Raw genomic sequence first — 18,233 nt, forward strand, 5'->3', positions numbered from 1 at the left:
TATGTTTCTTACTGTGTAGATGAATATTTCATGATGAAATACATTTTTAAGAGCTAATAGTAGTACGAGTAAAAAGTGACGTGTAGTTAGATAATATAAATTATTTATTTAGGTCAGATCGTTCGACTATTTATAAGCGTCGAATTACTTTCTGTGTACGTTAATTTTATTTTAATCACTTTTTTACGTTTGGTTTGTAATTATTTATGTTAAATTTAGTTTATGATAAGGCAATTTGCATTTAGAGAAAAATATTTTTTTTTAAATCAAACATTCTTAAGTCTTCTCATCAAAACTGTTTTAAACTGAAATATTATGCTGTTAAATGTAAATTAACTGGGTTCATACATTTAAATCAGTTGTTTAGAAAATCTCTTAACTAGCAACAGCTTGAAACTTTTAATACTAAAGAACCTTTTGTTGTAAATACTACGGACTCCCTCACCATCATCTAACAGTCACACAAAAAAAAAGGTTGGAAAAATTAATAGTTTCTCATTGAAAAACCGCGGACCATCATGCAGTGCTGCCCTCAAGTATGGCCCGTAATGCTAAAGTTTTGTAACCTGTAGTAGATGCTTTAGAGCATTAGAATAATGAGCAAACTAAGTTCACTAGTATACGTGGGCCGTTGTAGCTTTAGACTACAGCCAGTGCATATTTTTTGGAGACACCTTATCTAGGAGGTTACATAGTTTCACGAGAAAAACTGGGACCGACAAAAATAGGTCAGGATGGTAAATTTAATACTGAAAAATTTTGTGTGCAACCAAGACTTAGAATAGGGTTGTTAAAGGTTTTTGGCAAATTTTCTCCGTGTTTTAAATTAAAGGGTTTATTTTTAGTTAAAAACTGTGTTAAACAGTTCAACGACATTGAAAATATATCTTATATAGTAAAAAAAAATGCTATGAAAACAATATCTAAACGATAAATTTTTGTGTCTATTCAAAATTTGATTACTTAAACACACGAAAGATGTTTAAAATTACAGATTTTTAGTCAATTTGGTTCGAATTTCCATATTTTTTGGCAAACCTACCAAGATGAGGCCCCAAAAATGGAGAATTCGACTAGAAACGTGCTAATCAGCTAAATGCAACTAACGCATGTAAAGTTTTTAAATTAAACCAATTAAATTTTTAGCGAATAAATTCTTGTAAGTGTACAAATTAAAAGAAAACTGAATAAAAATCTAAACCAAAATATTTTATGAAAAACCTGAGGATATGATTTTAGAATTTTCTTGAATGTGTCCTTAACATTCTTTTTAAATCAATAAAACTTTCAGTGTAGAAAAATATTGACTAAGACATTTAGTAAGCTCTTAAGTATTTAAGAATGTGGAAACAAAATAATTACCATCGATACATTTATAAAATCATTTTACAAAAATTATACGACCCCTTATAACTTTTATCAGAATTCACAAATATAATTTCATTGTTATTAACTACTATACTATTTTACAAGAAATTTGTTAAGTCTTTTATTCAAGTCATTAGAATTAAATTATTTGCAGATTTACTTACGCTAAGGAATTTTAATTAAGTTAATACAATATAAACCAAAATAATCACATTTAAATTTCTTAAGTTTATTGTCTATCGAATCAAAGATAAATACAAATTAGTTCATCTTGCGGACAAGAGCATTAACTTGATCTTCTCTATTTCCGAAGTCACCTCCTTCAATGAAATGGTTGGTAACTTTGTTGAAGCCTCCTTTGGGTGGCGACAATTTGAATGGCCACAAAAAGTTAGATGCTGATTGGAAATTTGGTCCGACAGTGTAGATTTCATGAATAAGATCTTCCATGCAAAGGATATCCTTGGAGCCTGTGACGAAATGAAACATTACTTAAATAGTAATTTAAGTAAAAGGGTCAAAAAAGGGGTGCATTATGTGAACTTTTATTTAAATATCTCTATATAACACCGAGTCGCTATATTTACTCCAATTAAGTATTAAAAATATTAAATATTATCTAATATAACGACAAACGAACCAAGAACGCCTTCGATGACCGAGTTATCAGACAAAGGAATGCGTCTTTTGTTGACCTTTCCATGTCCTCTCTTGTACATCAGTTCCTTAACAGTTTTAAGGTTTGGGTAACCCCATGCTACGAAAGGTTCGGCAATTCTCAACATCTGCAGGGTTGCTTTGTTAAGACGAACAAAGACAGCATTGTTGATTTGCTTCAAACGGAAAAGCTGAAGGACTTTACGAGCCTGAGGAGCAATCTGGTTGATACTGTAAAAATATTTAATATCTACTATTGTCAAAGTGAAATTTAACAAACTATTCATTCAGTATTTTAAAAAATTCTCGAAACTTTTTCTTCGAAACAAGATTTCTCAACTACAGGTTTTTTTAGATTTTTTTTTTTGAGCAACCCTGTACAATTACTAATATTGACTTTTACTAAATATTAACACGAAGTATAAAATTTTAAATCTTAAGATAAAATTATAATTATTATTTTTGTCTTAAAACATAAAACCAAACATGAAAAATTGATTGGAAAATTTTAGTGGTGGTAAGGAAACTAAACAACATCATTTCACAAAAAAAAATAACCCCAAATAAAATTACAAATATGAATAACTAAATAACACTTAGTGCCAATGTCAGTGGCCAAACATATGAAACAAGCTTGTAATTATAGTCTGGTAATAAAAATATCTTAAAGTAATAACAAAGATAAAAAATAAATAAGAAAGATTATCAAGGTTTTCAAATACAAAAATACAACTCTTTATACTTACTAACTGCGACAATATTTTTAATATACCAACTAAATGCAAAAATTAGCACTGAATGTGCCGAGTTTAAACAGATAAATAAACTTATCAGGACTTACCCCCTAATACGGATCACAAGGGCAAGTTTTGGTTGTTCGGGAACAAAGAAATTACCATTTGCCTTAGCCATTCTGTTCAGCCTGATTTGATCTTTTTCCTTTTGCCTGTATTCCTTTACATATTGCTCTGCTCTTTTGAAAATCAGCTTTTGTTTGGTCTTGTTTGCCTGAAGAAGTTAAATATTAAACATCTTAGTTTATACAGTGTTAAAAATAATTTAAGATAGCATTTAGCTAATATTCACAATTAACGCCTAGTATTTATCAAGGTTTAAGAACTTGCATTTTTATGAATATATAATGATTTGTAAAAAATGATTACTTTGTATTTATGCTTGATATAGTTCTTTTAAGATAGGATAGATGTAAAACAACAATTCTTTTTATAGTAAATAAGATTTTTTTCGTGATGATCAGCTTTTGCAAAACTTTTTGAACATCTTTTAAGCTAAGCATAAATACCAATTAAGAACTTTTTCGAAAACAAAACTTTTAGTTTAATGTGGGATATAGATGGATTTTTAATCTTGTTCTAATATTAACATAACAAGCTACTAAGATTTTTTTAATCAAAATTCTGCTTTTTAGATTTTAAACAGAATATTTCCTAAAAATCATAAGTAAAGTCCTTAACAAATACTGATTGAAGTAATTTCTTTCACATTACTAGAAAATTAGCCATGAGTAATTTCTATACCATAAGTTTGTCTTAGAAACTTCACAAAAAAGGTTATATCTAAAAAGTTGTTTTTTTTTTGTAATATTTTCTCTGTATATATCTGGGTTACTCAAAGCGGGCCCCTTGGTGGCCTTTACAGAAATTTACGGCCCAAGAGGTCACAATTTGAAACTTACACTATATACTCTGGCGTTGATGAAAAAATGTTTTTAGTGTTTTTCATGGCCATTTATATAGAAATCTTTTTGGAGAGGCCATCGTTAATTTTATTTTGTTTAGGCCTTTTGAAAAAAAGTTAGGGAAAACCTGATCTATACACATATTCTATGTAGAATCTTTTTAGTAAGTGCCAATTAAATTTCGTAAACAAATAATTAGTAACCTACAGACTTATTAGTTCTACTTTGAGTCGTTTGATAAACTAGTTTAAAGGTATCACAGAACTAACTTAATGAAAATATTTTTATTAATTTATTAGATTCTTTTATTATATCATTGTATTCTCAATTGAGCAATTGAGAGATAAACATTTTGTCTACCAGGTAGAAAACACCTAATAAAATGGAAAAGTTTAATGAATAATTAATATTTAAGGGTGATAAAGGGAGGGGGGCAATGAGCAATTATGAAATTATGTTTGGTTGAGCTCTTAGGGGGGTAAACCATGTTTTTTACAAGTTGATCTTATTTTAAAGTTTTTTCAAGCTTCAAGATGCTTTTTATCGTTTTAAAAAATTAAAAAAAAAATTTGAGATATGACCAGTCAAATTCGGGTCGCATAATAGGTTCCCTAAAGGAAGGGAAAATTAAAACAGCAAAAAAAGACTATTTCATTTAAAATCTATCTCCTGCTACGTTTTTCAAGCAATCTTCTTTAAACTTTCTCAGTCTAATCTTTATACAATAACAGAAAATGTTACTTTAGAATTAAAAAAAAATTGTAAAAATTTTTTTTTTGAAAAAAAAACATTTTTTTTTAATTTTTGTGATAAAATTTTTACGTTTTTAAATTACTAAAATTCTTAAGTTTTTTTTTCCTTTTATTATAAGGAATGTTTCCTAAAAATTTGAAGAAGATTGCTTGAAAAATGAAGGAGAGAGATTTTAGTGAAATTTAAAATTTCTGAGAAAATTAACCCAAAAAAATTTGGATCCATATGCTTATATTGGAAAATTTTTACAAAAAATTAAATATGTCAAAAGTTAAAATATATTTTTAAATTCTATAAAAACTGGCTTGTAGTTTGTATTTAAGCTTTCATATAAAAGCCAAGTTCGTTTTTGTAAAAAAAAAAAAAATGTTGGACCCCCCTATGGCCTTAACTGTTTAAGGCCATAGGGGATAGGCCATGTTTTTTACAAGTTGATCTTATTTTATAGAGTTTTTACTAAGCTTTAAGTTGCTTTTTACCGTTTTTAAAAATTCGAATTAGTTATTGAGATATGACCGGTCGAAGTCTGGCCGCATAACAGGTTCCTTATGGGGAAGGAAAAACTAAAACAACAAAAAAAGACTAATGCATTCAAAATCTATCTCCTTTATTTTTTAAGCAATCTTCTTCAAACTTTCACAGTCTATTCTTTATACAGTAACAAAAAAACGTTATTTGTGACTTTAAAAAATTTCAAGTAAAAATACCTTCTTTTTTTTAATTTTTTTTTGATAAAAATCACCTTTTTTTTTGTCATAAAATTATTATTTTTTAAAATTATTAAAATTCACAAATAACGGTTTTTTCTCATAATGTAAGGAACATTTCCTGAAAATTTGAAGAAGATTGCTTGAAAAATGAAGGAGAAGATAGATTTTAAAGCCCGTTTTTTAAAACTCAAGAAACGGCTTTAAAGTTACCTTTTATATACCCTTTATAAAGACAACCCTTTACATAACCGGTCATAAAAATAAAATTTACTTAATATTTTTAAAATCTAAAAAAAGCATCTGAAAGATTATGAAATTTATTATAATATAAGTCTATATGTTATTTTTGGTCAAAAAATGGCTTCTACCCCCCCTATAGTTGGAATCTTGGAATAAATTTAGCTGATTAGTGTATTTTAGTTTAGATATTCTGATGTAACTATTATTGGCAAATTTTAGAGAAATAATTCTTTTAATAATTTATATTTTTCTTTTAATAAGGTCATAGTGGGGTCTGTTATTTTTTTAATTAATAATGGCCCATATATGAAAGTATCAACTACAAGTCAATTTAAAAAAAAAATAAGTTTTTTAAATATAAACGTGTTTGTAAAAAGTTCTTAATACAAAATGAACCGCAAATTTGTTAGGGTTAATTTTCTTAGTAATTATGAATGTCATTAAAAATCCATCTCCATCATAGCTAGAGACCTCAAATTTTCAGGAAACATCCTTCTTAAAAATTTAAGTCCTTCAATGTTGGGCTATTAAAAATATTGAAAAATTAAAATTACATCTAAATAAAAACAACAATAAAATAATTTTTTTAATAATTTCTTATTATTCAAAATTAGAATATTCCTGCAATAAATGATTTAATATTAGTAATGGACTTACTCTGAAAATTTGAACAAAAATAGTTATAAAATGGAGGAGATAGACTTAAGTGAAATAGTCTTTTTTAGCATTTTAAGATTTTCTCTAATATGAGAAACCTATATGCACACCAACTTTTATTGCTAATATTTCAAGGTTGGACCCTCCTATACCCTTAATATATATATATATATATCTAATTTTGATTTTCAGGAATTTAAAGGTGTAATAATAACAAAAATTTTAGTATTCTATTCATATGGTTAAAAGCATATGCAAGTATTTTTCTGTTTTATTGTTGACATAACTGTGATACAAATAAAACAATTGTTTAGTGTTATTATATCCTAAAACTGAACAAGTGTATAGAAAAGACTTGAGTTGAAATTTGTAAATTTGATGTTTTTTAGTTAAATTAATTTACTTTCTAAATTTTAACAAAATGCAATTAAAATTAAATATAAAAAAGTTTATAGAAATAACATATATCTATGGTACATTCTTACTAATGTGAAACTAGCTTTAGATTCTAAATTTATTTGATAAAAATAAAACAAAACTTAACTAAAAATAGACATTAATGTAAACAATATACATATTATCTTATTGGACTTTATGGTGTAAAATTTTTTTTATAATTTTTAATCTTTTGTCTATCTATATTTTGCAAAAACTTTTGTGAATAAAATATTTTAGTAATTAAATTAAACATAGATTAAGCATTATAAGAAAACACATTTTTACATTGTTATTCAAAAATTGAGTAAATAATTACTTTTTTTTCAAAACTTAAAAATATTGTTATGGAACAAATTTACCTTCTTTTGTAGAAGAGCAGCTTCAGCCTGCTTGGCCTTGAGGGCTTTAAACTCTTTCCTCTTCTTAAGAAGGGATTCGGGTACACGGGGTAATCTATTAATAAGAATGAATTATTTTTATTAGAAATAAAATTATTCCAATAGAAACCAACTGCAGCCTATGGGCTAAAGTAATAAAAATCAAACTATACTATATATAGTTAATGTTATTGATTATTATTCAAGAATAATCCACTTAACTATTTTCCAAAATTAAGTGAAAAGCAAGCTTTTTGAAGCAAAATAAAATTCAGCTAGTAAACAACTAGTGCCAAAAACATTAATCTTACCATGACGTCATTTTGCTTTACAAATTAAGTTGAACAAAACTGGTTAATTTAGTAATATGAATAATAATAGAAACTATTTATAAAACAATCTTAGTTTTGGATAGATATAAAAATTAAAATGTCACTTAGCAATATGAGATTAACAAACCTTAATAATTCAAGTGGCATAATTAATAATTGAATAGAAAGAACAACTTTAAATACTATAAAATTCAATTATTAAAATTATAATTGCTGTTCTGATAATGTATGTAGAAATTTGTTGTCATTAAACCTATAGTAAGAAGATATTAAGAAAAACAATAAGTTTAAATGAAAATATTTCTTTAAATTTCTTTTGGAATACAGTGTCTTTTTAACTATTTAAATGTGGTAACATTAAGTATTGTATATTTAACTGAAATTGTCTAATGCAATGTTTATTAAACATAGAAAAAGCACATTTTTTAGACTTACAGTGCACAGCTTTTGAAATGTCAGGGACCACAGAACAGAGTATAATTTTTCCTTAGATTACAAATTTAAAGTATAAATTAAACATGGTACATTCTATTGGTTTGTCAAAAAAAATTAGATTCCAAATAACACCATATACAATATACTAAACAATTAATCATTTATTTAGCATTTGTAAAAAGACCAAGATTTACTTATGTAAGATAAAAATTTATCCTGTAGCAACTTGTTCACAATTGTCTTAAAGAACATTTTTTTAGTATTTATTCATTTTACTCCTTTTTTTTTTGTAAATACACCATACAATAACTGTATGGTATCTTAATAATTAGAAATTTAACTATCATTAAATACCATTTAATTTTGATTAAACTTATTGGGTAAGCAAAAAAAAATCAGATTGTTAGAAATTGTTATTAAAGGTTATTTTAAACTTTCAACAAAAAAATAAATTAATACCTTTGGGTCATAAAAATAATGTACTTGAGCTTATTATTAGCTTATTTAGCTTCTTTCCATCAGAGTAAAAACCCATAAAGAGTTAAACATCATAGTAGACAAATTTAAATACATTAATTAATATCCACATAATCAATGTATTAATATCATCAAATAAAAATTATAGTGTAGCTCAAATGTTTTTAGACCATTAACCATTTGATAGTATCTTATGATAATCATTGAAAACTGAATTATAAATAATATGAAGCTCAATGTCTTATATAACTAGAACAAAATGTTCAATTTAAATTAGGTATAAAATACATGCTACTGTTTAACAAAAACTGGGTTAATATTCAACTTAGATTAAGTTGGAAATGTTTTTTTAACTGAGCACCAGAGATTTTTAATTAACCAAGTTTATTAAATATAAATTTTTGCTTTTTTTTATGCTGGAACAATTAATGACCTATAATAAAGTTTAAAACAGGGTTGGTAAATGTTATTAAAGCAAATTATTTCCAGGTTTTCAAAACTTCCTCCATGTTTTTAAAAGTACACAACTTTAGTCTATTTTTAGTTTAAAAAGATATTTTAATGGAAAAAAAACTGTGTCTAATAGTATATAAAACATTGAAAAGATACTATATAGCTACTTTAAGTGTGTTTTGGTAGTAAAACAAATTTGACATAGACAAAAATATATAAATATGGTAGACACTTGTGTCATAACAACATTTGTCTGACTAACATGTGAAAATTGTCCAAAATTCCGGGTTTTATTTTCAAAATTTCTCAAAGGTTAGGTAAGGTTATCAGTCTTAATTGTCAAATTCCAGGTTTTAATTTTTTTTGGCAACCATGTTAAAATATGACTATTTAAATAATCTAAATTAACATTAGCATGTTCTTCATAAATTATAACTGAAATTCATAAGTGTGCCAATTAGAGCTGCATTTAATAAATCTTTTAACTCAAATTAACTGAGTAAATATATTGCTTGCTTAAATATCAAGTGTAGTCTGATAAGTTTAAGCAACTCAGAAAAATCTTTCAATTTTATTAACTATTTGAACATAAAAATTTTAAATTATACTTAATCTATTGTAAATTTAGTAGTTTTAAGAATATATCAAAACAACTGACCCTTTAGCCACCATTTTGATAAGAGAATGGTTGATCAGTTAGAAATATATACCAAAGGCTATAAGTGAACACAATTGGCTGTTTTATTTTCAACAAAAATGGCTTTTTTATAAAGCAAATAAGATTTTTAATAATTTTCAAAGACCTACCGGTTTTTTATCAATTAGTAACTTCTACAATTTAAATGATTTTTGATAAAAATAATACTCTTATTCAGTTTTAAATATTTATTTTATACATGTCTTAGAATTGAAATCATTTTAAAAATCAAAAACGCATTTTTAATATTTCGCTGGTTTTTTTATGCTAACACTTTAAATATACTATATTATCGTGCACTTACATAATAAAAATACTATTAGAAAAAGAAATGAAAAGCAGACTATATTTTCGCATTTCCATTAAATTTAAACTTAAATTAAGATTAAAAACTTTAATAGATATTTGCTCTGCCTTAAGAACAATTGTAGATAACTTTTTATTTTTGGATGAAGTGATAATTTATATTTAAAACTACAGTATAGCTTATAAGTCGACTCACCAACTTTGTTAAAACACAGAGTTATTAATACTGAATAAACTTTTTTTGTTTTCACTCAAAATTTTATGCTCGAGAAGTTGTGGCGATTATTTTATACATTTCTGGCAACTATGCTATAATTGATTTCAAAAAGATTAAAAAATGAAGTTCAAATTTTTCGTGCACTAATTATACTAAAATACTTAACCAATCAAAGCAAAGCAAAGAAAACAAGCAAATATTGTTTTTTTTGTTTTAGCTATTCGTTCTCGTTTTAAAGTTTTTTTTATTTAGTTCTCTAGTTTAGTGAAACATTGACAATACTTATCAACGTACAACTTTACTTAACAAATTACAATTAATTAGCCAATTAGAATTTTCAATACTGGTTTTGTTTTTTAAGTTTCCTTAACAAGAGTAACTAAAAGTAATCAAATAAAAAAATTTATCTTTTATGACTTTTCACATCGTCGCACTCATAAACTCTTTATATGTAAAATAAACTAAGAAAGCACAAAAACTTTTTTTATTCTCCTTTTGTTATCAAATTTTATTTTTATTACTTAAGTCATAAAACTTAGTACCTAGTTTAAAATATCTTTAACTGCTGTCAAAACACTTGAATAGCAATACAAGTGTTAGATTTATATATAATTGTTAACTTATAAAAAAATATTAAATGCGTTAATTGTTAAAACTATTTTAAATGCTTAATAATAATTTAAACTCTTTTTTGATTACGTGAATAAACAATTGAAGTAGTTTGCTGCTAAAAAATAGTTTCAGTGTTCAAAGAAAAACTGAATAATTATAATTTTTTGCAAAAACTTTTTTATTTCTTCTGTTTTCTATTTCAATAATTACAATTAGTTTTATTCTTATATTTGTAATACTAAGTTTTAATTTTTTGGCAGTGTTATTTTCAAATCAAAGCCATTATAAAATGAATGGTATTTTTCAAATAAAAAATTTTACTATTTAAAGTTGCTCAACGAAGCCTGTCTTATTTTTAGTTTTACTTCATTTATAAAAGTTTAAAACTGAGTAATTAACTAGTTTAACAACTTCAATATTAAAATGCTCGTTATCAGCCAAAATCGGTTTTAAAATGTGCTTTGTCCTAAACAAGACTTTAAAAGGTATCCGTGGTATGCGACCCGATAACCAAAAGGTTCTTCGTGCACTAGGTCCTAGGACCAATTATTTTAAGCGTCTTTTTTTATCGTTTAATAAACTATAGTTAATTTTGAATTTAGTAAGGTAGAAACTAAGCAACAATAAAACTAATTACAAACACAACAAATAATAAGATTATTTGAATGTTTTAAAATATCAAAATAAAATTTATTTTGATTTTCATCTGGTCCGATATGGTTTCTTAAATTATTGTTATCCCTTAAGTTAAGTCTGTCGCACATAAAAGATTGCAATTGTCTTTAGCAAGCTTCTTCTACTCGTCAGGGCTAACATTCAAATTCTTTAGGTCGCGCTCGCAGACGTCCCTAAAACGTTGTGTTAGACTACAGCGGTTGCAACAAGTGTAGAACAAATAATTTCGTTTCGCCTAAGTGAAGGCAGCGTAATCTTTTAGTTTTACTTGAAATAAGTTACTAGAGCGAGTTAAAATCAGTTTTTTTTGTAACTCTGATAGGAATATATTTTTTAAAACAGGATTGTTTTGATAATAGAACACTATGGTTTTTATTTTAATTGTCCCAAAACGTTTATCGTTGCAATTGGCAGTGTAACTGATTTTTTTTGACTGAAAGGTTTCTACAAGTAAATTATCAAAAAAAAAAGACTACGGCTCCACAGTGGGTAAAAATCACGCTAAAGTAGAAATAGGGATTGACTAATTTTAAATCTTATAAAAACGAAATATTTGTAATTCTTTCTAAAAAGTAGTTTTAACAAGGCCTCTAAATTTTAAAATAACTCAAAAAAGAACAGATTTAAATTAGAATCTTTCTTTAACAATATACTTTTTTTTTTTAATAATCGTGTTTTGTAAATCTAAAAAGGTGAATATAGCTCTAGTTTTATTTGTTTATAAGTTATAACCGCTAGTAGATGTTTTGTAAAATTAAAATATGATTTTATATTTTTGGTAATGTCACTTTCTACCTCATTATAAAAGAAAAAGTTATTTAGTATACATAGACTCAAACTTTATATGAAATGAATCCTAAAAATGATTATAATTTCTTTTAAATTTTTAAACTAAAATAAAGTTTAAAGAAAGCCCTCGACTCATGCCGTTTTTAAATTTATGTAAAATAAGCTTTTTTTGTTATAACTTTAATTTTGTGCAAATTTTTGGCCATGATCCTGATAAATATTCTAGGCTTGTGGAAAAACGGTACTCATACAGCCTAAAAATGTATAAATCAGCTTTTTATTAAGTACATATATTTTTTGAGTAGCTTTTTTTATGTATGCTGCTTTTTAACTATCTTTGAATGGATCCTAAATATGCAAAATATTTTTTTTTGACAATAAAATTGTAAAAAATCGATTTAGTAAATTTTTAAACCTAATTAACAAAACTTTACAATACTTTTCGAAGAAAAAAAAAATCTAGTACTTTTAGTGATGAAAACTTTTTGAGGCATTTTCTTTAGGGTTGCTCTTTTAATTAAAAGTTATGCAAATTTGATTTAGGTAAAACCCTTAAAAAATTATTTTTTACAAACTTGCACAATTTTAGTTGTAGATAAAGTTTTATTTTGAAGTTCTAAACTAATTATAATTTTGACTTTCTGATACTAATTTTCATAAAAAAGTTTGTATAAAACTTTTTCTACTTTTAGTTGAGGGCCTTCTACTGGTCCGCCAGCTAAACATCTCTTGCTATCCAAGTTTGAAAAACAGTTTGTGCAAAATATGCAGATTTAACCTTTGTTATGATAAGTTTTTAGAGTTTGGTGCTAACTATTTTTTTAGAAAACAGTGAAGTTTATTTAATGATATATTTTATTACACCTTTACTTTTAGAACGGTATTTTAAACAACTTGTTATAATTTTAAAAATTAGGCCTGCAAAGACTTTTGATTAACAAACCCGGTTCGCGAAAGAATTTTTCTGGTAAATCTGATCCAAAATTTATATAAGGCTGCCGACAATAGCTGTTTAAACGAATTGCTTTAATTACTCGAGCGTGAAGTTTTTATTTAGAACGAACAAAAGTTTATACGCTCCTGTGCTCAATTAGCATAAAAACTGTTAACATTTTGACAACTCTGCTGCCGACTCTTCACAATTCCACAATAGGAAATTATATAATTTTATAAACTAGTCGTCAAAGACCTAAAATTTTATTAAATATAGAACTTAAAACTAAAAATTCGTCTATAACTGAAGGTATGCCAGTTTAAGCGAAGTAATAGTTTAAGAGTTTTTGATAAATTTAACTAGGATATCTTTAAAACTTTAAAACTTAAACGTGAAAGAAGTAATCATTTAAAGATTAACTTAATAATAAATATTTTATTTATTTTTTTAAGCATTAAAAAACATTCAAAATTTGTTTAATAAAAAATATTTATAAGCATCGAGTTTTTTTTCATAAAAAAGAAAAAATTTGCACTTTGGTCCTTTGCTTGGTAAAGTCTTTCAAATTGGTCCGTCAACTATAGTGAAAAAGAACACGAAAAAGTTATGTATGATATATCCATTAAAAACCTTAGATTAAGAGAATTTTGTTAGAAGTAACAGATAACCTTGTTTTGATTTAAAAAAAGGATTCTTCTAGACAAGGTTTTTCTAAATTAACTTTCATTATCGCCCACTAGCCAGAAACTTGAAAAATAATCGCCTTTCTTTACTATATATAATCCCTTAACTTATTAATTACCTAATTTTTTATCCACATAATTTATTGCCAATTTTTACCTAAAAACACCTCTAAAACCTACATCGCCCCCCTTTTTGGAAAAACCTGTTTTGAAAAGTTTAAATTACAGTAACGTCTAAACGACCCTATATTATTTGCGTATAAAATTTTCTTTAAGTAATTTAAGCAGAACTTGTTGTTTTTGAACAAAAAAACTTTATATTCAATATCTACCACAGATGCTTTTTTGTTAAAACTTTATTTCGACTAACGGCAATTCACTGCTCTCAAATAAATTTAAGAACAGATCTATGGAGTCTATAATATATTAACAAACATTAGAAAAAAAGAATGTATAATTATGTATAATATTTATGTGAGTGGTAACTATAAACGAATCTTATGGTTTGAAAACAAAGTTTGGAATACAAACATAAAAATATATAATTGTCTACAAAAACTACAAATTTAATAAAAGCATGTACTAACCTCTAAGCTCTAAGAATAGGCAAGTTTAAAAAAAAACATAAATTAAGTTTTGCAGAAATGTTACGTCATAATAAGTTTTTAAAATTTATTTTAGTTATAAGTTTTTTGTCGAAAATAAATGTATAAACTGTTCAAAATTTTATAACTACAAAAGTTGCACAATTTGAAAAATGAAACTTTTTATTGAAAACATGTTTAAAAACGGATTTTTGAATGATTAAAAACTAGAAGGGTTTGATTTTCAACTTCTGAAACTTTTGACAAAATCACATGTTGTTTTCATTTTTACAGCATTAAAAATACCGTAAATTTTTTTTTTTTTTTATCAAGTTGTAAAATAATGGCTCACGTCTCTTGTTAGTTTGTTTTCAAAAATATAACTTGTTTTTGATTTAAATTGATTTTTTAGCTAAACTATTTTATCTGGAACTGTTTAACTAAGTATTTTCTTTACATATCATTGGATATGTTTTTCCATTATTAAGACAAGATAATTACTTATTTCAATTAGTACTTCATTTTAAGTTTATGTAAAAAATATTTTATTTTTCATGTCAGCTTCACAATATAAAAAAAAGTATAAATATATAAAAAAGTTTCAATAAAAACAGGATTTAGGTTTATGTATAAGTTTTGTTGAATAAAAATTAAAGAACTGGATTACATATTAAGAAGTTGCATTCTGTTTAGTAGTATTTTCTAAATATAAAAAATTAAAACATTTTTATGTTCCTGAGAAATTTTAGACATTTATCTCGTATATTATATTCTAATGCGTATTATTAATAGCTTCTACACAAACTACTCTAATATTGAGCAAAAAAAATGTGAAACCCCACTGAAAGGTCTAGACACGCCCCTGGTTTCTACTTTAGTTTTAATACCTTTGGTTGTAAAAGGATTTTTTTTATATGTTTCTGAATAATCAATTAGTTTAACTTTTAGCAGCATGAATTTTTTTTTTTAATAGGATTAAATATAATAGTTTTATACAAAACTTCTTTTTACTTTTAGTTCAGCGTAACTTCGGTCCACAACTATAAACAATAAAATAACTAATTAATTACAAAATTGCTTAATTAAAAATTACACATTACATTGCGCTTAATTAAACTTTACGGTAATGTTTGTTTCAATATGAAAATAGTTTAAACTGTTTTAACCCAAACTCAAAAGTCTAAAGCCTTCACTGGTCCTTATATACAGCTATATAACATTTGAGTATATGTTTTAAATAATCAAAGTAAAAGTGCTATAAAAAGTGTTTAATCAAATATGCTTCAAGTAAAAGAAAACTAATAATATGAAATTTTAACAATATATAACGTTTTTAAAACCATAAAAATTTTGTGAATTTTTTTTTTTTATATATTCTAGTTAACTTGTTTCAGTAGGAATTTTATTAACAAATGATTTGCTAGAATTTTTGAATATTTATAAACATTTAAGGCTGTATAAACCAAAAAAAACAATTTCAAAGAGATTGATTTTTTTTTATATATGACGACTAGCAGGCATAAAAATCAAAACGTTCAGTTTCAACAATTTTAAATGCTATCATTAAGACAATAGGACCAGTACCCTGGCGAATCACAGTAAAAAAATTGAGTTTTGAATAGATTGTGTACTTTTAATAAAAAAGTATGTAATAAAAAAAAAAGAGTACAATTGTGGTTTTTAATTTTTATTTTTATAATGTACTTTAAGTTAAAAAAAAAAGATTAATTTATTAACTGTAACTAGCAAAATAAATTCATTGATATCGTCTAAATACAAAGTACAAAATTTCAAAATTCATATCAAACTTATAAACATATTCAAAATTATTAGCTAATGGTTTGATAAAACGGTTTCTATCATTTCTAACCCGCGATAATTTCTAACCCGATCATCTCTAATCCAATCACTTCTAACCCGATCATGTCTAACCCGATCATTTCTAATCTTATCATTTGTAACCCGATCATTTCTAGTCCGATTATTTCTAACTCGATCATTTTTAACTCGTTTTGTATACATTAGTTTATTCTTTATTGTTTTAAAATAGATATTTAACTAAATTGTTCTTTTATTGAAATTTAGTTTTCTTTGTCTAAAACAAAACTTAATGTTTAGATAGTTTTACTTTAAATTTAATTTTTGATATTTATTGTTGTTCGAAGTTTGCGGTCCTACGCAAAACACAGTTGCACAACCTTTCATTTTAAAATCAATTTCCAGCTTCTTACCAACAAAAAACTTGTCTGCAAAATTCAGGTAATCATACTGAGAAAATTTAGTAAATTTTTTCAAAGATTTTAATGCAAAAATCAGCAAAATAGTCTGAATCACGCATTTCTACATCAAAATAGGGTTCTGGGTCACTTTTATAAAATTTATTTAGAACGTACTAGAATGCCAGAAATGAAATCAAAAACGCCTTTTTAATAATGAATTTTCTTCTTGTTCAAACATCAACCCGATATACACGTCCTCAGTTAAAAAGTTAGGTTCTGCACATTTGTGCAACCGTTTGGTATTTCATTGTTTATTTTTATATTTATTGCGTTGTCAAAACATAATCGATACAATTAAAATGAACATTATTAGAATTAAAGCAGAGACAAATGTAAAAAAAACATCAAAAATTTAAATGCATTGACTAAGCACAAAATTAAAACCTAAAGTTCAAAGCAAATTAACAATAAAGGTCAAATAAATATTTATCGAAAACATTTAAAATAGTTTATTATTTACAGAGACAATCCTACGACCGGTTTCGTCCTTATTAGGACTCATCAGGCAGGAATAGTCGCGAGAAACCGCTATTGTGATCTTAAACAAGCGGGCTTAAGTACGAAGTACTGAAGCGATCGTTTGTGGGTAAAGTTGAAAAAATGACACAGCTAAATCATTCACAGCCCAACGTCTCAGACATTGTCAGCTTGTTGTGAGATTGTAGTCTGCGCTCGTTTGATCAGTTTTAGCCAGTATTTATTTCGGCCATCATCAACGAAGTTGAGATGTTTTATGCAATCGATAATAAACAATGAACTTTACCGCAAGATCAACAACAACAGCATCCGAGACAATCCTACGACCGGTTTCGTCCTTATTAGGACTCATCAGGCAGGAATAGTCGCGAGAAACCGCTATTGTGATCTTAAACAAGCGCAGACTACAATCTCACAACAAGCTGACAATGTCTGAGACGTTGGGCTGTGAATGATTTAGCTGTGTCACTTTTTCAACTTTACCCACAAACGATCGCTTCAGTACTTCGTACTTAAGCCCGCTTGTTTAAGATCACAATAGCGGTTTCTCGCGACTATTCCTGCCTGATGAGTCCTAATAAGGACGAAACCGGTCGTAGGATTGTCTCGGATGCTGTTGTTGTTGATCTTGCGGTAAAGTTCATTGTTTATTATTTACAGAGGAAAGGCGCTGCTAACTATAGAATGAACGAAATCCTAAATATTAAAACAAGCGTTTATTAGTATAAAACTGGTAAATTACTGATAATTTCTACTAATGTAAATTTTATTTTAGTTAAGTTAAATTAAATCAAAGCTGTTAACTTTTTTGTTTTGAAGCTAACTCTGCATTTAAACTAAACGATAAAAAAATAATTATTTTTCAAACACGATTGTATTTATGACTGCATGTGTTTTTTGTTTTTATTTCTTAGTAATTAATTATATGATAAGGTTGAAATATTGATTATAAATCAAAGGTGGATAACTAGTTTTAAAAAGCATTAAGAAAAATATAAGTCTTTTGTATTCTAAAGAATAAATTTTTAGTTTTCTTAGTCTTCAATGTGAGAAATAAAAGAATTATTGCAGCGGTTAGAGACTATTCTGTTTTTTTTTGAAGAGGTTCTCGATGGTTAAAATATATTATTCAAGTAGGGAGACCAGATTGACTTGTTGTATTCAAACTTAGGACGAATGTATACGAAAAACTATTTCTTAAGAATTATATCAGTAGATATGAATCTTGAAATTATATAGTTTATAAAACTTGGTAAACGTATTTAGTATGGTGGTTTCAATTAAAATTTTAATGACTAAAATTCTAAGATCTTAAAATAAAAGCTTATATTGTTTAACACAAAGTCAAAAGTAGACGTATATATTGAATATTTAGAACCTGTTA

General features: G+C 26.0%; 1 protein-coding gene across 1 annotated transcript; it reads right to left on the reverse strand.

The window, feature by feature from the left end:
* Positions 1-1,581: 1,581 nt before the first annotated feature.
* Positions 1,582-9,310, reverse strand: LOC145835404 (large ribosomal subunit protein uL30-like). The gene is made up of 5 exons (XM_082942977.1): positions 9,255-9,310; positions 6,882-6,975; positions 2,867-3,033; positions 2,009-2,256; positions 1,582-1,838 (listed from the first exon to the last, which is right to left on the reverse strand). Exons 1-5 carry the CDS (start codon positions 9,266-9,268, stop codon positions 1,630-1,632), a joined length of 732 nt encoding a protein of 243 aa, XP_082799103.1. The 5' UTR covers positions 9,269-9,310; the 3' UTR covers positions 1,582-1,629.
* Between the last annotated feature and the right edge of the window lie 8,923 nt (positions 9,311-18,233).

Source organism: Thalia democratica, chromosome 5, assembly GCF_965202585.1.
Source record: "Thalia democratica chromosome 5, ktThaDemo2.hap1.1, whole genome shotgun sequence".
NCBI classification, from domain to species: Eukaryota; Metazoa; Chordata; class Thaliacea; order Salpida; family Salpidae; genus Thalia; species Thalia democratica.

Coding starts and splice junctions, on each gene's coding strand:
- LOC145835404 (XM_082942977.1), bottom strand. Junction 2,257..2,866: donor CTTGTGATCCGTATTAGGGG/GTAAGTCCTGAT, acceptor ATATTTTTACAG/TATCAACCAGATTGCTCCTC. Junction 1,839..2,008: donor GGTCATCGAAGGCGTTCTTG/GTTCGTTTGTCG, acceptor ATTTCGTCACAG/GCTCCAAGGATATCCTTTGC.